Raw genomic sequence first — 15,084 nt, 5'->3', positions numbered from 1 at the left:
AGTCGCTCAGTCGTGTCGGACTCTTTGCGACCCCATGAATCGCAGCACACCAGGCCTCCCTGTCCATCACCAACCCCCAGAGTTCACTAAGACTCACGTCCATTGAGTCAGTGATGCCATCCAACCATCTCACCCTCTGTCATCCCCTTCTCCTCCTGCCTCCAATCCCTCCCAGCATCAGAGTCTTTTCCAATGAGTCAACTCTTCACATGAGGTGGCCAAAGTACTGGAGTTTCAACTTTAGCATCAGTCCTTCCAAAGAAATCCCAGGGCTGATCTCCTTCAAAATGGACTGGTTGGATCTCCTTGCAGTCCAAGGGACTCTCAAGAGTCTTCTCCAACACCACAGTTCAAAAGTATCAATTCTTCGGCACTCAGCCTTCTTCACAGTCCAACTCTCACATCCATACATGACCACTGGAAAAACCATAGCCTTGACTAGACGAACTTTGTTGGCAAAGTAATGTCTCTGCTTTTGAGTATGCTATCTAGGTTGGTCATAACTTTCCTTCCAAGGAGTAAGCGTCTTTTAATTCCATGGCTGCAGTCACCATCTGTAGTGATTTTGGAGCCCAGAAAAATAAAGTCTGACACTGTTTCCACTGTTTCCCCATCTATTTCTCATGAAGTGGTGGGACCAGATGCCACGATCTTCGTTTTCTGAATGTTGAGCTTTAAGCCAACTTTTTCACTCTCCACTTTCACTTTCATCAAGAGGCTTTTGAGTTCCTCTTCACTTTTTGCCATAGGGTGGTGTCATCTGCATATCTGAGGTTATTGATATTTCTCCTGGCAATCTTGATTCCAGTTTGTGTTTCTTCCAGTCCAGCGTTTCTCATGATGTACTCTGCATATAAGTTAAATAAACAGGGTGACAATATACAGCCTTGACGAACTCCTTTTCCTATTTGGAACCAGTCTGTTGTTCCATGTCCAGTTCTAACTGTTGCTTCCTGACCTGCATACAAATTTCTCAAGAGGCAGGTCAGGTGGTCTGGTATTCCCATCTCTTTCAGAATTTTCCACAGTTTATTGTGATGCACACAGTCAAAGGCTTTGGCATAGTCAATAAAGCAGAAATAGATGTTTTTCTGGAACTCTCTTGCTTTTTCCATGATCCAGCGGATGTTGGCAATTTGATCTCTGGTTCCTCTGCCTTTTCTAAAACCAGCTTGAACCTCAGGAAGTTCACGGTTCACATATTGCTGAAGCCTGGCTTGGAGAATATTGAGCATTACTTTACTAGGGTGTGAGATGAGTGCAATTGTGCAGTAGTTTGAGCATTCTTTGGCATTGCCTTTCTTTGGGATTGGAATGAAAACTGACCTTTTCCAGTTCTGTGGCCACTGCTGAGTTTTCCAAATTTGCTGGCATATTGAGTGCAGCACTTTCACAGCATCATCTTTCAGGATTTGGAATAGCTCAACTGGAATTCCATCACCTCCACTAGCTTTGTTCGTAATGATGCTTTCTAAGGCCCACTTGATTTCACATTCCAGGATATCTGACTCTAGGTCAGTGATCACACCATCGTGATTATCTGGGTCGTGATCTTTTTTGTACCGTTCTGTGTATTCTTGCCATCTCTTCTTAATATCTTCTGCTTCTGTTAGGTCCATACCATTTCTGTCCTTTATCGAGCTCATCTTTGCATGAAATGTTCCTTTGGTATCTCTGATTTTCTTGAAGAGATCTCTAGTCTTTCCCATTCTGTTGTTTTCCTCTATTTCTTTGCATTGATCGCTGAAGAAGGCTTTCTTATCTCTTCTTGCTATTCTTTGGAACTCTGCATTCAGATGTTTATATCTTTCCTTTTCTCCTTTGCTTTTTGCTTCTCTTCTTTTCACAGCTATTTGTAATATACTACAGAAGCATAAAATCTCAGAGTTGAAAAGAAACTTAAAACCTCATTCTCTCTTCAGGATTTAAATACAAATTGTTTCAGTCCCCCACCCCAGCCCCCAAAGTGTGAGAAAATATATAATCTTATTATTTTGCTACAGCTTACTTTTCCTCTTGAGACCCTGGGATAATAGACTCCGACATGCAAGGTTTCCTTCCCTCTCACATGACACCGTGGGTGCCGTGGAGCATGCGAGTGGAGACAACCCCTGTCCTCTTTGCCATTGCCTGCGTGGTCATTCCTTGCCCCATTTGATGCAGCAGTCCATCGCTTCCATCCCTCTGCACCTTTGGGCTTCCAGCTTTCTCATTCAGACTTGTATGTAAATACCTGAGTGAAGCCCTGGCTCCTGGACTCACTACCACTCTGCACAGGGATGCAGGACCTGGAGAGCAAGGCACACACAGGTCCCCTTGCAACTGCGCAAATCTTTCTTTGTTTTGCTATATTCTTGGGGTGTTGTCTGGGAGGCAGCAAAAGGACCCCTTTATCCAGAAGGAACAGATGTCTGTATCTTATCACTTACCACTGACTTCTCTTCTCTACTATCCTTAATTCCAGGGAAGCTTTTTTTTCTACTGAGGGGAGATGGTTTTCCCTCCTCAAACTGTCTCAAACCTTTGGCTAATCCAAGCTTTCCTGATGTTTGGCTCATTCAAGGCTTCTCAGTGTTTGGCTAACCGAAAGTTCCTCAATCACAGTGTTATTGATATTTTGGACGAGATAAGTCTTTGGAGTGGTGGGCTGTCCTGTGCATGACAGGGTGTTTAGCAGCATCCCTGGCCTTTACTCACTAAATGCCAGGAGCACCCACCAACTTTTGAAAATCATGACCAAATATCCATTAGGCTAATCCCAAGAGTTCCCTCTGCTTTTCTAAGACCTTGGCTTCGATACACAAAAACTGGAAAGGGGCTCACGGGCTATTTCCTTTACTTTGAGGTAATGAATGCCTTCACCCCACCTTCCCTGAGACAATACATGTGAAGGAGCTGAGCAAGGGAAGAAGGGAAGAGGAATTAGATGCACTCTGTGATATGGTTAATATCCCATCTGTGATCTTCTTTCTCACCTGTTGCCTTAAAAGGTACACCACTGGTCATTCTAGCACCTCCTTTGTGTGCATATTACCTTCCTTCTGTATGTGGGTTGAAGTGAATACACGTATAGAAAGAAATTAAAAAGGGAGCAAAAAGGGATTTAACCACTAAGTTCTGATCAATACAGAGGACAAAAGGATTACTGTTTATGCCCAACACACGTGCCTAGAGCTGTATTTCTCAATATTGAACTTCCTTCCAAATTTAGAATTTACACTCACTCTAGTGAATATACAGAGAGGCTTAGGTGTTGAAGAGACAAATAGATCAAAAACCTTGCATTCAACGCCTTTAACCCTTGTATGAGTCATTTCAAGGAAATCGATGAGAACCAGCAATAACTCTGACAGAAAATCTTACTTCAGCTCATTGCCCAGAGAAATTTAGCTACTTCTCCAAGTGCTGTATCTCTTATTTATCCATTTATTATATCATTCACTGATTTAAGTTTGGAATTAAGTGGCTCCTACAAACTCAGGAGATAATTAGCCATTACAGATTCACATAACACCATGCTGGAGATTACAGTTTGAGTTCTATGAAGGCCAGTAGGCCTTTATTCTGCCTATTAACTAACTTATTGCCTTGGCATAAATGGGGATAAACACTAGTTAAGCCAGAAGCTAACTGGGAAGATATTTTAGCTTCTAAAACCTCATGCAGGCTACAGTCCAGGGCGCTGCAAAGAGTTGGACATGACTGAGTGACTAAGCACAACCGCCTCAAAGTATCATCATTATGAATACAAATAATTGTTGGGGTAACTGGTGAAAACATGAGTTTAGTATTATTTTCTGAATAACACTGCATAAAAACCTCAACCACTGTTTTTAATGTAGCAGGTAAGCACTACTATTGATACAGTTTTACTCTGTTTCAGGCTCTGTGTTGAACAGACCATGCCGTTTAATCCTCAGGACTACCCCATGAGGTATACTATTGGATTCCCCTGAAAACAGAGCTTGAGATAAGGGATTTGGGTGGTTGGTTTTGGGGAGGTAATCCTTGAAGGCATGAATGAGGATAGAGAAAGCCACACAGAGAAAGAAGAGGAGTCAATAAAAGGCTGCATTAATCAGACACCATGGTGGACAATATGGACTCAAGCTGCTTGACCTCTTGAGAAGTAGAAAGATGCCTCCCACAGTTGTCCAGCAGAAAGACAGGAAGCAGGGGCATTTATCCACTGACGCCCATGACCCCCTGGTCAAGGGTTAAGCCCCAGAGCTAGGGAGCTCTCCCAGGGCAGAAAGGAGAGGAGCAAGGCCTTATTGGCTCTCAGGGAGGTAAACAGATGCAGCCAACAATGGCCCACTGCAGACATGGCTAAAATTAGAGGTGAAATATGTGAGTCAGGGCAACAGCAGCTTCTGACACAGTTATTACCTCCCCATTTTACAGAGGGGAAACCAAGATACACGGAGATTACCTTACCTGCTGAAGATCACAAGGTGGGTCAATGGTAGAGTCAGGATTCAAGTACTGACCATCAGACTTCAAGGCCATGGTCTCAACCATAGGGGGTAATGACAGCTGCACTATACTCTTCCCAGTGTAGCTCCACCTACAGGTTTAAGTAGTCCACCCACCAATTCTATTTGGAAACCAGGTTGGGGACATTATTCAAACACTGCACTTTCTTCTTTGGGAATTCATTTTTCAAGTTGCAACACCATACAAAAATGCTACTAGAATGCTGTATCTACATTTTGGGAAGAAAATAAATACCTTTCACTTGAGATCATGCAGAAAGAGAGAGGTTCAGATAGTACACCACTTGAAAGGGGGAAAAAATCACTCATACAACTTTTTTTGAGTTTAGAAACTGTTTTTTTATTTTTTTATTAAAACATAATTCTTCAAAGAGTATAGAAATACACCTGGCCACGATCTGTTAGATGTCAACCAACCACTTCATATATAAGAAATATCTACCAAATTCTGGCTCACCAGAACTTATTAAGTTGTACATATACATTATCAGAACATCAATGTGGCTACATTTGACAGATTCTTCTCAAGTGGACACAATTTTCTGACAGATTATGTTCCTTCTTGATGAAAGCTGTTACAGTTGTGAATGTCTGAAAGATAAGCTTGAAGGGCCACAAGGTGAAGCATCAGGACGTGAGGAGTTACAGAGGGCATGCAGGGCCCTGAGAGAGCGGGTGGCAGGCAGGCCCCTGCTTCCACTGTGAGCACACGATGTACAGAAGAGACAAACACAAAGAGGAAGGCGCTCCCTCCTGGGGAGAAGGGGCTTTGGGCTCACAGTCAGGAATCACAAGACAGCACGCCCAGGAAAGGACAGGAAAAGAAATCCCTGCACACAGTCTGACCTTCCTCCAAGGGACAAGAGCCAGTGCGGTTCAGGGAGATCTGCGAGGACCACTGCCTTTGGGATGCGCTGCTTGCCACTGAGTATGCCCCCTCCCTTCAAGCTTGCTCAAGGCACTGGATTGGCCCCTTTAGGTACAATGAACAAGAACAAAACACCCATCAGAAAAGAGCAGAGCTGGTGCTTGATTTGCTCTCATTAAGAGTGAAATGTCACCTGTACTTTGAATTCAGTGGTCTCGAATCACTTGTGAGAGCCCCCAGGCCACTGGTCAGTTGAGGACATTGTCCCCCCTCTCCTATCCTGTCTGGTTCCTGCTATAACTTCGTTGGGAAACAGGAAGCCAAGAGCTTACCTGGGCTAGGTGTTGCCTTGGCATTTTACGATGATGAATTCCTTCTGTTTTGTTCCTTCTTTATGCCCAAAATGAAGGGAGTCATACAGACTGAAAATAAAACTGGCAACACCTGGGGTCTGGAGTCTTCCTTGAAAGAGAACCAAACTATTCCCACTCTTTTGGGCAGAATCACCTCTCCTAATCAAGTATTTTTAGCTTGACATTTCCAGAGGCCCCCATGTATACTAACTTTGCCTTTTGAAATGATTTTTAATTCCAGAAGTTGGCACAAGGCCATCATTTTCAATATCCTTTACCCCTGCTGATTGCTGCATAGGATCTTTCTCATGAGATCATCTGGGAAGATTAAAGACTAACAGAGTGTGGGTATTTCTCAGTCTTTCTTCTCCACTTCTTTCACATTTTAAAATCAATCTAATAGGCATTTTCTGTACGGTCACATGGCTCCATGATTATCTTGGGCTTCTCCTAGAGTCCTTGCTCCCTTTGGCACTCCATAGACACTCTCCTCTTTGTGTACTCTCTGCAGGGTCCCAAAACTGAGATATCCTCAGAAAATGCACACGAAGTTCCCACCTAAGACCCATTCCCCACTACCCAGCTTTCGTCTCCACCGTGAGGAACATGGACTTTACTAAGGACTTGGATCACTGAGATAAACATATATATATAGATAGATAAATATACACATCCTCAATAAAGAGGACATTCAATTTTATATATAGATTTCCCTCTCATTCATAAGCACTTGGCCCACAGTGGAGGAGTCAACCCATGCTGAGTTGCAATGAGATCATACAAATCACAGGCCCAGTGAAAGAAGATCAGGAAAGGCCTGTGGCTTCCAAGCATTCACAAGCCATGCTAGGAATCCACCTTTGGGAAGATGCTCACTTTATTGTTTCTGCTCATCTTCCGCTCTACCCTGCCTACCTTGGGCATCTTTGTCTGGATCAGCTCTTCTGGGGTGTTACCCAAGGGAGGAAGCAGCCTCTTCTTGCTGTTTTGGGTCTCTGAGAGCCACTGGGGAGGCAACTCAAAAGGCCCAAAGCCAAACTGCAGGGAATACTTGTCGGGAAATGTCTCAGATTCCACAGACACTGCTGGTGCTACCTGGGAGATAGAGTCCACGGTGCCTGGGGGTGGTGTGGGAGTTGCAAACTGTGGTCGCAGCTCTGCCTCCAGGCAGGTGGGAAGTAGCTCCTTGGCCTGGAGAGCCCCTGAGCCTGGGTACTTGGCTTCGCTCTCTTCCTCATCCTCCGTGGGCTTGAAGATCTGCTGCTGCCCAATGTGGAACATCTCCAGGAGTTGGCTGCCTGAGCGCATGCTGGGCTCCAGGCTGGCATCAGCCATCCCACTCCCTGTGCCCACCACGTTTCGGCGGCTGTAGCGGTGGTGCAGTTGGACCAAGGTCCCTACCAAGCACTTGCGGACAGATTTGTTCACAGTAAGAAAAAGCACAGGGTTCGCCAGCAGAGACACTTTGGGCAGCCAAATGGCCGTAAGCAGCAAGAAGATGGAAGTGTTGGGGACATTAAGCACTGTCTGGTAGATGACCAGTGTGGCATAGGGCACGCTGCATAAGATGAAGACCATCACCATGGACAGCAGCATGGCATGCAGCTCAGCCTCCCGCTGGGAGGCATAGGGGATAGAGATGGTGTTCTGTGGGGTCCGCAGTGCTGCTATGATGACCTTCTTCTTCTGGCTGGCACTCAGGGCCCGGCGTATCAGTATTAAAAAGAAGAACACCACAGCCACAGGCACGATGACCGTGGTGATGTTGTAGACCAGAACGTAAACCAGGTGGCCCAAAGAGTTGCTCCAGACTTCCGTGCAGGTTGACATGGCGTAGATGTCGGCCACATTGGTCACTGCAAACACAGGGACACTGGCCACCACTGCATGGGCCCAGATGTATATCACTAGTTCTCGGGACTTGGCGTCAGATATTTTTCTCTCCAGTGGATAGAGGACTGAGTAGTACCTGCCAAATGCACAAGCAAAATTCATTTCACAGAAGAAGATACACTTTAAATTAGGGGAGTTTATATTACTAAAAGTAGGAGAGAGGAAAGAAAGGGTCGAGTTATTTCATTCTGCCTAAGACAGAGGAGATCACTAGGGGAATTTGGAAGCTAGACCCTAAGTTTTGAGGACTTTGCCATGCAATTCATTGTTAGCTTTATAATTATTGCCACCAGCACTAAATCCCAAAGAGTGCCCTCGATATAAAGGATATCTCCATCTGCTGTGAAGACACTCTTTTTCAATTTAAGGGTAAAGGGTTATTTGTAAATAATTTTACATGGGCTAGAGGAGCTTAAGGGCAATTTTCAAAGCCATGGAGAGAGAGAAATTTGCACACAAATCCAAAGCAAACTCATGCTGCAGTATATATGCATGGGTATCATTAGCATTTACAGCTGCTGGGGCAGAAAAACCCAGTGTGAGGGATAGACTTTGACAAAGTCCTTCAAAATCAATTCCACTGAAAAAATTTTGTGGGCTCAGTAGCCATTTTTTACATGATAATCGCTCAGGATCCCTAAGAGCAATCAGTAGGTTTAAAACACCTGCACAGTTATATCTTTGTTAAAATCAGAGATTTTTTTCCTTCAAGCTTGACTTGATTATTCTACAACCACCGAATCAGAATTCCCAAAGCACCTTATTTCAATATCACCTATGACTTGGGGAAACTGAGTAATTTGTTTGTTTGGTTGGTTTGTTTGTTTGTTTTTTTTTGAGTAATTTGTTAAACCCCTAGAATCACATCTGTCTTGAATGGGCAGTCAGTAGCCTCAGAGATACAGCAAGCTTCTTCACCCTTAGCTCACCCCACGTCTGCGCAGTGAGCTAATGCTGGAGTCGACCTTCCAACCCTGTTAACATGTATTCCCTCACGGGCCACCTGAGCACGTGTGCTTTCCCGTCACAAGGATTTCTGAGCACCATCCGTGTGCTACATATTGTGCCTGGCACTGGGCTGCAAAGATGAAAGGATACACGAGAATGTTTCTAAACTACATGGGGAAGAAATGGCATGTAAGCAAACAATTATAACTGAGGAGAAGATGGCTCTACTGGAGGCATGCATAGAGGAGGCAGGGGAAGGGGAGCACCTGGGAAAATGTCAAGAGAAAGTGGTGCTGTGGTGGAGTCTGTCAGGGGACAAGCTGGGGGAGAGACGATGCAAACACACATGACCATGGAAGACCAGAGGTGGGTGGAGCACGGTAAAAGGTATTCTAGATCGCTTTCTGGGAGGGGAAAAAAAGAGAAAGAAACGTGTAAGTTATGCACACTCTCAATTTTTTCTCTCTGAATATAGATAAACTTTTCTATTCATCATTTAACAAATCCAATATGATGGTCCCATACCCACATATGAATATATGTCCACTATCTCTGATTCCCATTTGCTAAAAGACATGTAACGAACCCCAGTTTCCCATCATTTCTGATTCCATTATATGTCGGGAAATAGATGCACCACGAGTGCACAGGTTCACTATACATCATTTTGTTGGAGTGTACATGTCTAGAGGATGATGCAGAAGTGCACGTGGCCTCCCAATTAACTTGCTGACTTGGTGCCATGAAACAAATATCTGAGAAAGAAGTGAGAGAAAGGACTGTTCTCCCTTTGTCTTCATGTACACCACACTTGTGCTTTTGAGTAATCACTAAACAATAAAATAGGGATCTACCAACCTTGCTTTTATACTAAAGGAACTTGCCTAACTTTTTTTAAAAATAGGAATTTGATATTAACAGATGTGCTAAGCCGTTTCAGTCATGTCTAATATTTTGCTACCCTATGGACTGTAGCCTGCCAGGCTCCTCTGTCCATGGGATTCTCCAGGCAAGAATATTAGAGTTGGTTGCCATTTCAGGGGATCTTCCTGACCCAGGGATCAAACCCAAGTCTCTTATGTCCCCTGCATTGGCAGGCAGGTTCTTTACTACTAGCACCACCCAGGGAACCCATCAATAGATGCACAATACTATATATAAAATAGATAAACAGTACAAATAAAGACCTACTATACAGCACAGGGAACTATATTCAATATCTTGTAATAACCTATAATGGAAAAGAATCTGGCAAGATTTTATATATATATATATATATATATATATATATAACTGAATCACTTTGTTATACACCTGAAACATTGTAAATCAACTATACTTCAATTAAAAAATAAAGTAAAAGATACACTGGAAAAAAACTTTAAAATGATGGCAAAAATATAGTAGATTTTCTGCTGGAAAGATAATACGGATTTCTTATTATTTATGTATTTTCTTGCCTAAAACCAGAGGCTCAAAAATAACCCACAGAGATTATTTCACTGTTCTAGGTGAAACAGCAATCTGTCCTGAATGTTTCCACTCTTGTTGCATCCTATTCTTAAAAAACCTTCAGGATTCATAGCAGCATTATTCAAAAGATCCAAAAATTGGCAACAACCCAAATGTCCCTTAACTAGTAAACAGATAAATAAACTGTGGTATATGCATCCAATGGAAAATTATTCAGCAATAAAAAGGAATGAAGTAAGTTGCTAAAAGAGTAGGTCAAGGGGCTTCCCTCGTTGCTCAGTGGTAAAAATCTGCCTGCCAGTGCAGAAGGCATGGGTTCAATCCCTGATCCGGAAAGATCCCACATGCCGTGGAGCAACCAAGCGTGTGTGCCACAACTATTGAGCCTATGCTCTGGAGACCAGGAACTGCAACAAGAGAAGCCACAGCCATGAGAAGCCCACACACTGCACCTGGAGAGTAGTCTCTGCTCTCTGCAGCTGGAGAAAAGCCTGCACAGCAATGAAGACCCAACATAGCCAAAAATAAATAAAACTATTTTTAAAAGATAAAAGAGTAGATTGTAACAGTTCTCATCATAAGGTAAATGACATGTTTCTATATGAGATGATGGATGTTATCTCATTTTTTTAGAATTTTTTTTATGTGGACCATTTTTAAAGTCTTTATTGAATTTGTTACAGTATCACCTCTGTTTTATGTTTTGACTTTTCAACCATGAGGCATGTGGGATCTTAGCTCCCTGATTAGGGATCAGAACCCACACCCCCTGCATTGGAAGGTAAAGTCTTAACCACTTGACTGCCAGAGAAGTCTCTGGCTAAATTTCTAGTGAGCCATTTCACAATATGTGTAAGAAAATCCATTATGCCATATACCCTAAATTTATACAGTGCTGTAGTAAAGGGCCTATTGAGTGATGCTGCTGCTGCCGCTAAGTCGCTTCAGCCGTGTCCGACTCTATGCGACCCCAGAGACGGACCCCCATGTAAAAGAAGGCAGACACACAACTCCAAACTGGTCCGTGTCACTTGGTTTTGTCACCTGCCTCGTCTGCTCCTGTGGATGGTGAGTTTCTAAGGAGAAACTGTCAAAGAGCTGCAGCTCTCTAGTGGTAAAAGGACTGCAGACAATTTATCTGAGAAAGAATGTGCAAAACAGAAGAGAAAACTAGGAAAAAAAAAAAAAAAATATATATATATATATATATCGGTGCAGCCTATCTAAACACGGGCCTCAAATAGTTCATTTAGTTCTTTTTACCCTTGAGGAAACTGAGGCTCAGAGAGGTTTGCCCAAAGCCACCAGCAAGGAAACAGCACAGGTAAGGCTTAAAATCAGACTTCTGGCTCCAAGATCCCTCTTTTAAGTACAAAGTCAATGATTTCTGCCAGTATGCAGAAGGCTTTGTATGACTTTGTGTCCTGTCATGCAGCTGACACTGGCCAGCTAATGAAATCTGGGTTCCAAGTCAGATAGGGTGAAGTCACTCCAGAGATGGATTTTGCAGTCTATACCCTCAATAGGTCATTAAGGTTTAAGCATGTTTTAAATAGACAAAGAGTATTAAAATTCTAAATTCACCTAAAACATAGTTAAATTTATCACAGGATATAAAGTCAGAAGAATCAGCACATTTTGCATCAGCAACTTCTCCTTTTTGTAAATCTTGAAATCAAAAATTCTTGTGGACACAAAATATTTTTTAATTATTGTGTGCTTATTTAATTCTGTTCTCTAAAATGTATTATTATCTCAACTGTATTCATGAAGTGCTAGCAACAACAAAAAAAAGGCAGGAAGTTGATTACTGAGATCTTTAAACTTCACTATGATAAATCTGATCAAATTATGTATGATAGCAAAACTAGGATGTAAGATTTATTTCAAATGACATCCATTAAAAAGTGATGGGAAGAGAAAGCAATCACCATCACAGTATAAAACCTTGGAAATAAATCCTCCAAAGGAATTTCTGGTGCTATCTGGCCAGGTCCAACTGGACTGTCTAATCACTTGTTAAATAACTACTGAATTGTTTGTTCTCTTGTTCTTCCAGAAATGTTTTCATCCATCATCAAAAGGCCCTAATTGCAGAGTTAGCAATCTGATGAGCAATCTACTGCAAATTGCAAAGCAAATATGGCCAATTCCAACCAGACTGAAACTATATCATGCCCCAGCTCTGCCCTGGCATCCTCATGATGTAGCCTCCTCAACACCACATCTTTTCTCAACAGCCCCGTTTTCCGGGGCTGCTGGCTTTGCTGAGGCATCTGTTTCAGCAATTGATTCTCCACAAGCAATATTTGGAACATCAGCTATTCACTATTTGCTTCACAATGCTAATTTTTCAGTACTTAAAAAAAGTTACGCCGCTGGCTACCTAATCTTACCTGTCCAAGGCAATGGCAGGGAAGCTGAGGATAGTCACAGAGCAGAAGACTTTGTGCAAAAACTTGACGACCCTGCAGAAGAGCATGGTGTAGATCCACCAGCAACAGTGAGGACTGGTGCTGAGGATGATGTCGAAGGGCACGCAGACCAGGCTGGCACAAATCCCCGAGCAGGCCAGGTTTTTAATGAACCTGTTGGTGACAGATTTGAACACGGTTGTGCGGCAAGTCGACCATAACACCATGAAGTTTCCTGGCCAGATAGGCAAAAATAAGAACAAAAGAATATTTAGATAAAAAGAAAGAAGACAGAAAGGAAAGAAGGAAAATGCAGGTTAAAAAAAAAAAGATTGAAAACCACATTTGAGAGTTCATTTCAAAGAACTTAAAGGCCATATTACATTATCAATTTATGTGAAATTATTAAATCACTTTCATACATATCAAAAAGTCTAGAAGAATTTTTAGTAGTGAGTTTTGTTATTTAATTTCAGGCATAATAAGTATTATCATGATGATCCTGTCTCACCTGAGTATAAACAATTGGCTAGGTATTACTAAATCTCAGCCAGTCTACTCTGTTAAAGCTTGCAAATGACCTCCAGTTACCAAACTCTGCCACAGAAACAGGACAAAAGACACACATGTGGCTTACAATTTTCTATTAGCCATATTTTTTAAAATTAAAAAGCAGGTGAAATTCTAGTAGCATATTTTATTGACCCCAATCTATGCTAAACAATATCATTTCAACATGTCATTACTACTTTAAAAAGTACTAATGAAATATTTCCATTCTTATTTTTGTACCAGATCTTTGAAATTTGGCATGCATTTTTAAATTGAAATATAATTAATACATAACATTATATTCATTTTAGGTGTGCATGGTGTACATTTTATTTTACACTTAAACATATTTCAGTTCACATTAGTCACATTGCAAGTGCTCCATAGCCACATGCAGCTGGTGGTCACTGAAGAGGCCTGCACTGTTCTAGATCTTTAGCATCTATAACACACTTGCCTCTCTCTAAGCGTTCTCCTCCTGTGGCTTCCACAGGCCCACAGTCTCCTGGTGTTTCTCCCACCTCCCATCTCTCCCACCTCTCCCAGGTCCTAGAGGCTCCTAGTCTTCACCAGGCCCTTTCCCATCTTCTTTCTGCAGCCTCTTACTAGGTTAAATTATCCATTGAGATGGCTTGCTTTTGAAACACTGACCCTCCCATTCACACCCCAGACTAGGCCTCTCCTCCTAATTCCAGCTCCTGTTTGCCACTAAATGTTGGATTCTCCATTCCCTCGCAGTCTGTTCTGCCTATCTACTGTCCTCCAGAGCCTACACAATCTGGGACCAACCTGCCTAATCTCACACCATGCTGCCCCTGGCTTGCTGGGCACAGTCACACTGCTCTTTTTTTCTGTCTTTGAAGCACATCGAGGCTGACTCGGTCTAAGTACCTGGGTACAAGCTTTTATACTGCCCAGCAAGGTTCTTGTATGTCTGACTGATTCCTTTTAATCCAGGTCTTAGTATAATTGCTGCCTCCTCAGAGAGGCCTTCTCTAACCATATTTTTATTTTAAACATTCACTGTTCCTTCCTCCACTATACTCTGTTATAATACTGTGGCCTTCTTAGCTTTCATAATTATTCATCTGTTTATTCATTTTCCCTTCATTTCATGAGGACAAAAAAAATGTCAATCTTGTTTACTATTATAATTCCACTGCCTAGTTCAGTACCTAGCACAGAATAGGTACTCAACAAGTATTTAGATGAATGAATTTGCAAAAGGACAAATAACAACTGAAAGTCCCTGCAATAAAATAACCCTTTTGTATTTGGAATATCACAAGAGGCTGTTCTAAGTCAGTAGTTCCCAGACCTTACTATGCATCAGGATTACTGTATCAGACATCCTGACTCACAGTTACAGGTATAGAATTGGAAACTTGCATTTGTAACAAGCTGGCCCCAGACTGAAGTTTCAGAACTAACTGCCATGTCTAGCCCTTATCCCCAGGGTCTCACAGGGCTCAAATGCTCAGGAATACCAGCAGCCTATTCTACTAGGGAGGCTTTCACCTGGTGAGAGACCCTGGTCCACATGGCCGATCAGTCATGACCCAAGAATACTGCTGCCTCTTGAGTACGGGCACAGAGAATGCCCTCTAATGAACTGAGCTGGCAGCTCAGCCTCACACAGATGGAGAGCCATGGTGCCAGGGGAGGGGGTAGCAGAGTTCAGGGCTGCAGCCAAAGTCACCCCAGGAGCTGCCTCAGTGCCTCAGATGTTGACATAACTTTCTGTCAAGAGTCTCTCTTCAAACACAATATTCTACAGCTACTTCTTATTTTCCAGGAAAAAAAAAAAAGGCACTGTCTCTAGGTAAGTAGGCCAGCTGCTTCCAGGAAATTCTCTAACAAACTTTGCTTACATAAGTTTGCTGCCTCAGTGAGATTAAATTTGCAGTGGGAATATATACACATGTGTTCAATACAAGAGCCGTTTATACTAATACCATTACCTCAGGCCCATCAAGCTCTCCTGTCACCAAGGTTATAAGCTGAGCAATAATGATGTATTTGAAGCTTCATCTACATGGGGAATTTTTTTTCCTGGCCTTTTCCCACTGAAACACAGAATAGGATCT

General features: G+C 42.6%; 1 protein-coding gene across 6 annotated transcripts in view; it reads right to left on the bottom strand.

Annotated features, from left to right (window-relative positions):
* Nucleotides 1-4,810: 4,810 nt before the first annotated feature.
* The window catches only part of GPR176 (G protein-coupled receptor 176), a 123,150-nt gene continuing 112,876 nt past the window's right edge, over nt 4,811-15,084 (bottom strand). For 3 of the 6 annotated variants that reach the window (XM_086321944.1, XM_086321945.1, XM_086321946.1), the window contains 2 exons: nt 12,428-12,680; nt 4,811-7,686 (listed from right to left, as the gene is read on the bottom strand). In XM_086321944.1, the coding sequence (XP_086178070.1) occupies nt 6,564-7,686; nt 12,428-12,680 (1,376 nt within the window). In that variant the 3' untranslated portion in view covers nt 4,811-6,563. Of the gene's footprint in view, nt 7,687-8,824; nt 8,951-12,427; nt 12,681-15,084 lie in introns of those variants that run through there. The other 3 variants (XM_086321948.1, XM_086321947.1, XM_086321949.1) reach the window with 2 other exon arrangements.

The sequence above is a fragment of the Bos grunniens genome, chromosome 10 (genome assembly GCF_055505025.1).
Source record: "Bos grunniens cultivar Pamir isolate PY7600 chromosome 10, Bosgru_T2T1.0, whole genome shotgun sequence".
Classification (NCBI taxonomy): domain Eukaryota; kingdom Metazoa; phylum Chordata; class Mammalia; order Artiodactyla; family Bovidae; genus Bos; species Bos grunniens.
Note: the sequence above shows the minus strand (reverse complement) of the source record. Positions and strands in the feature narration are given on the sequence as shown.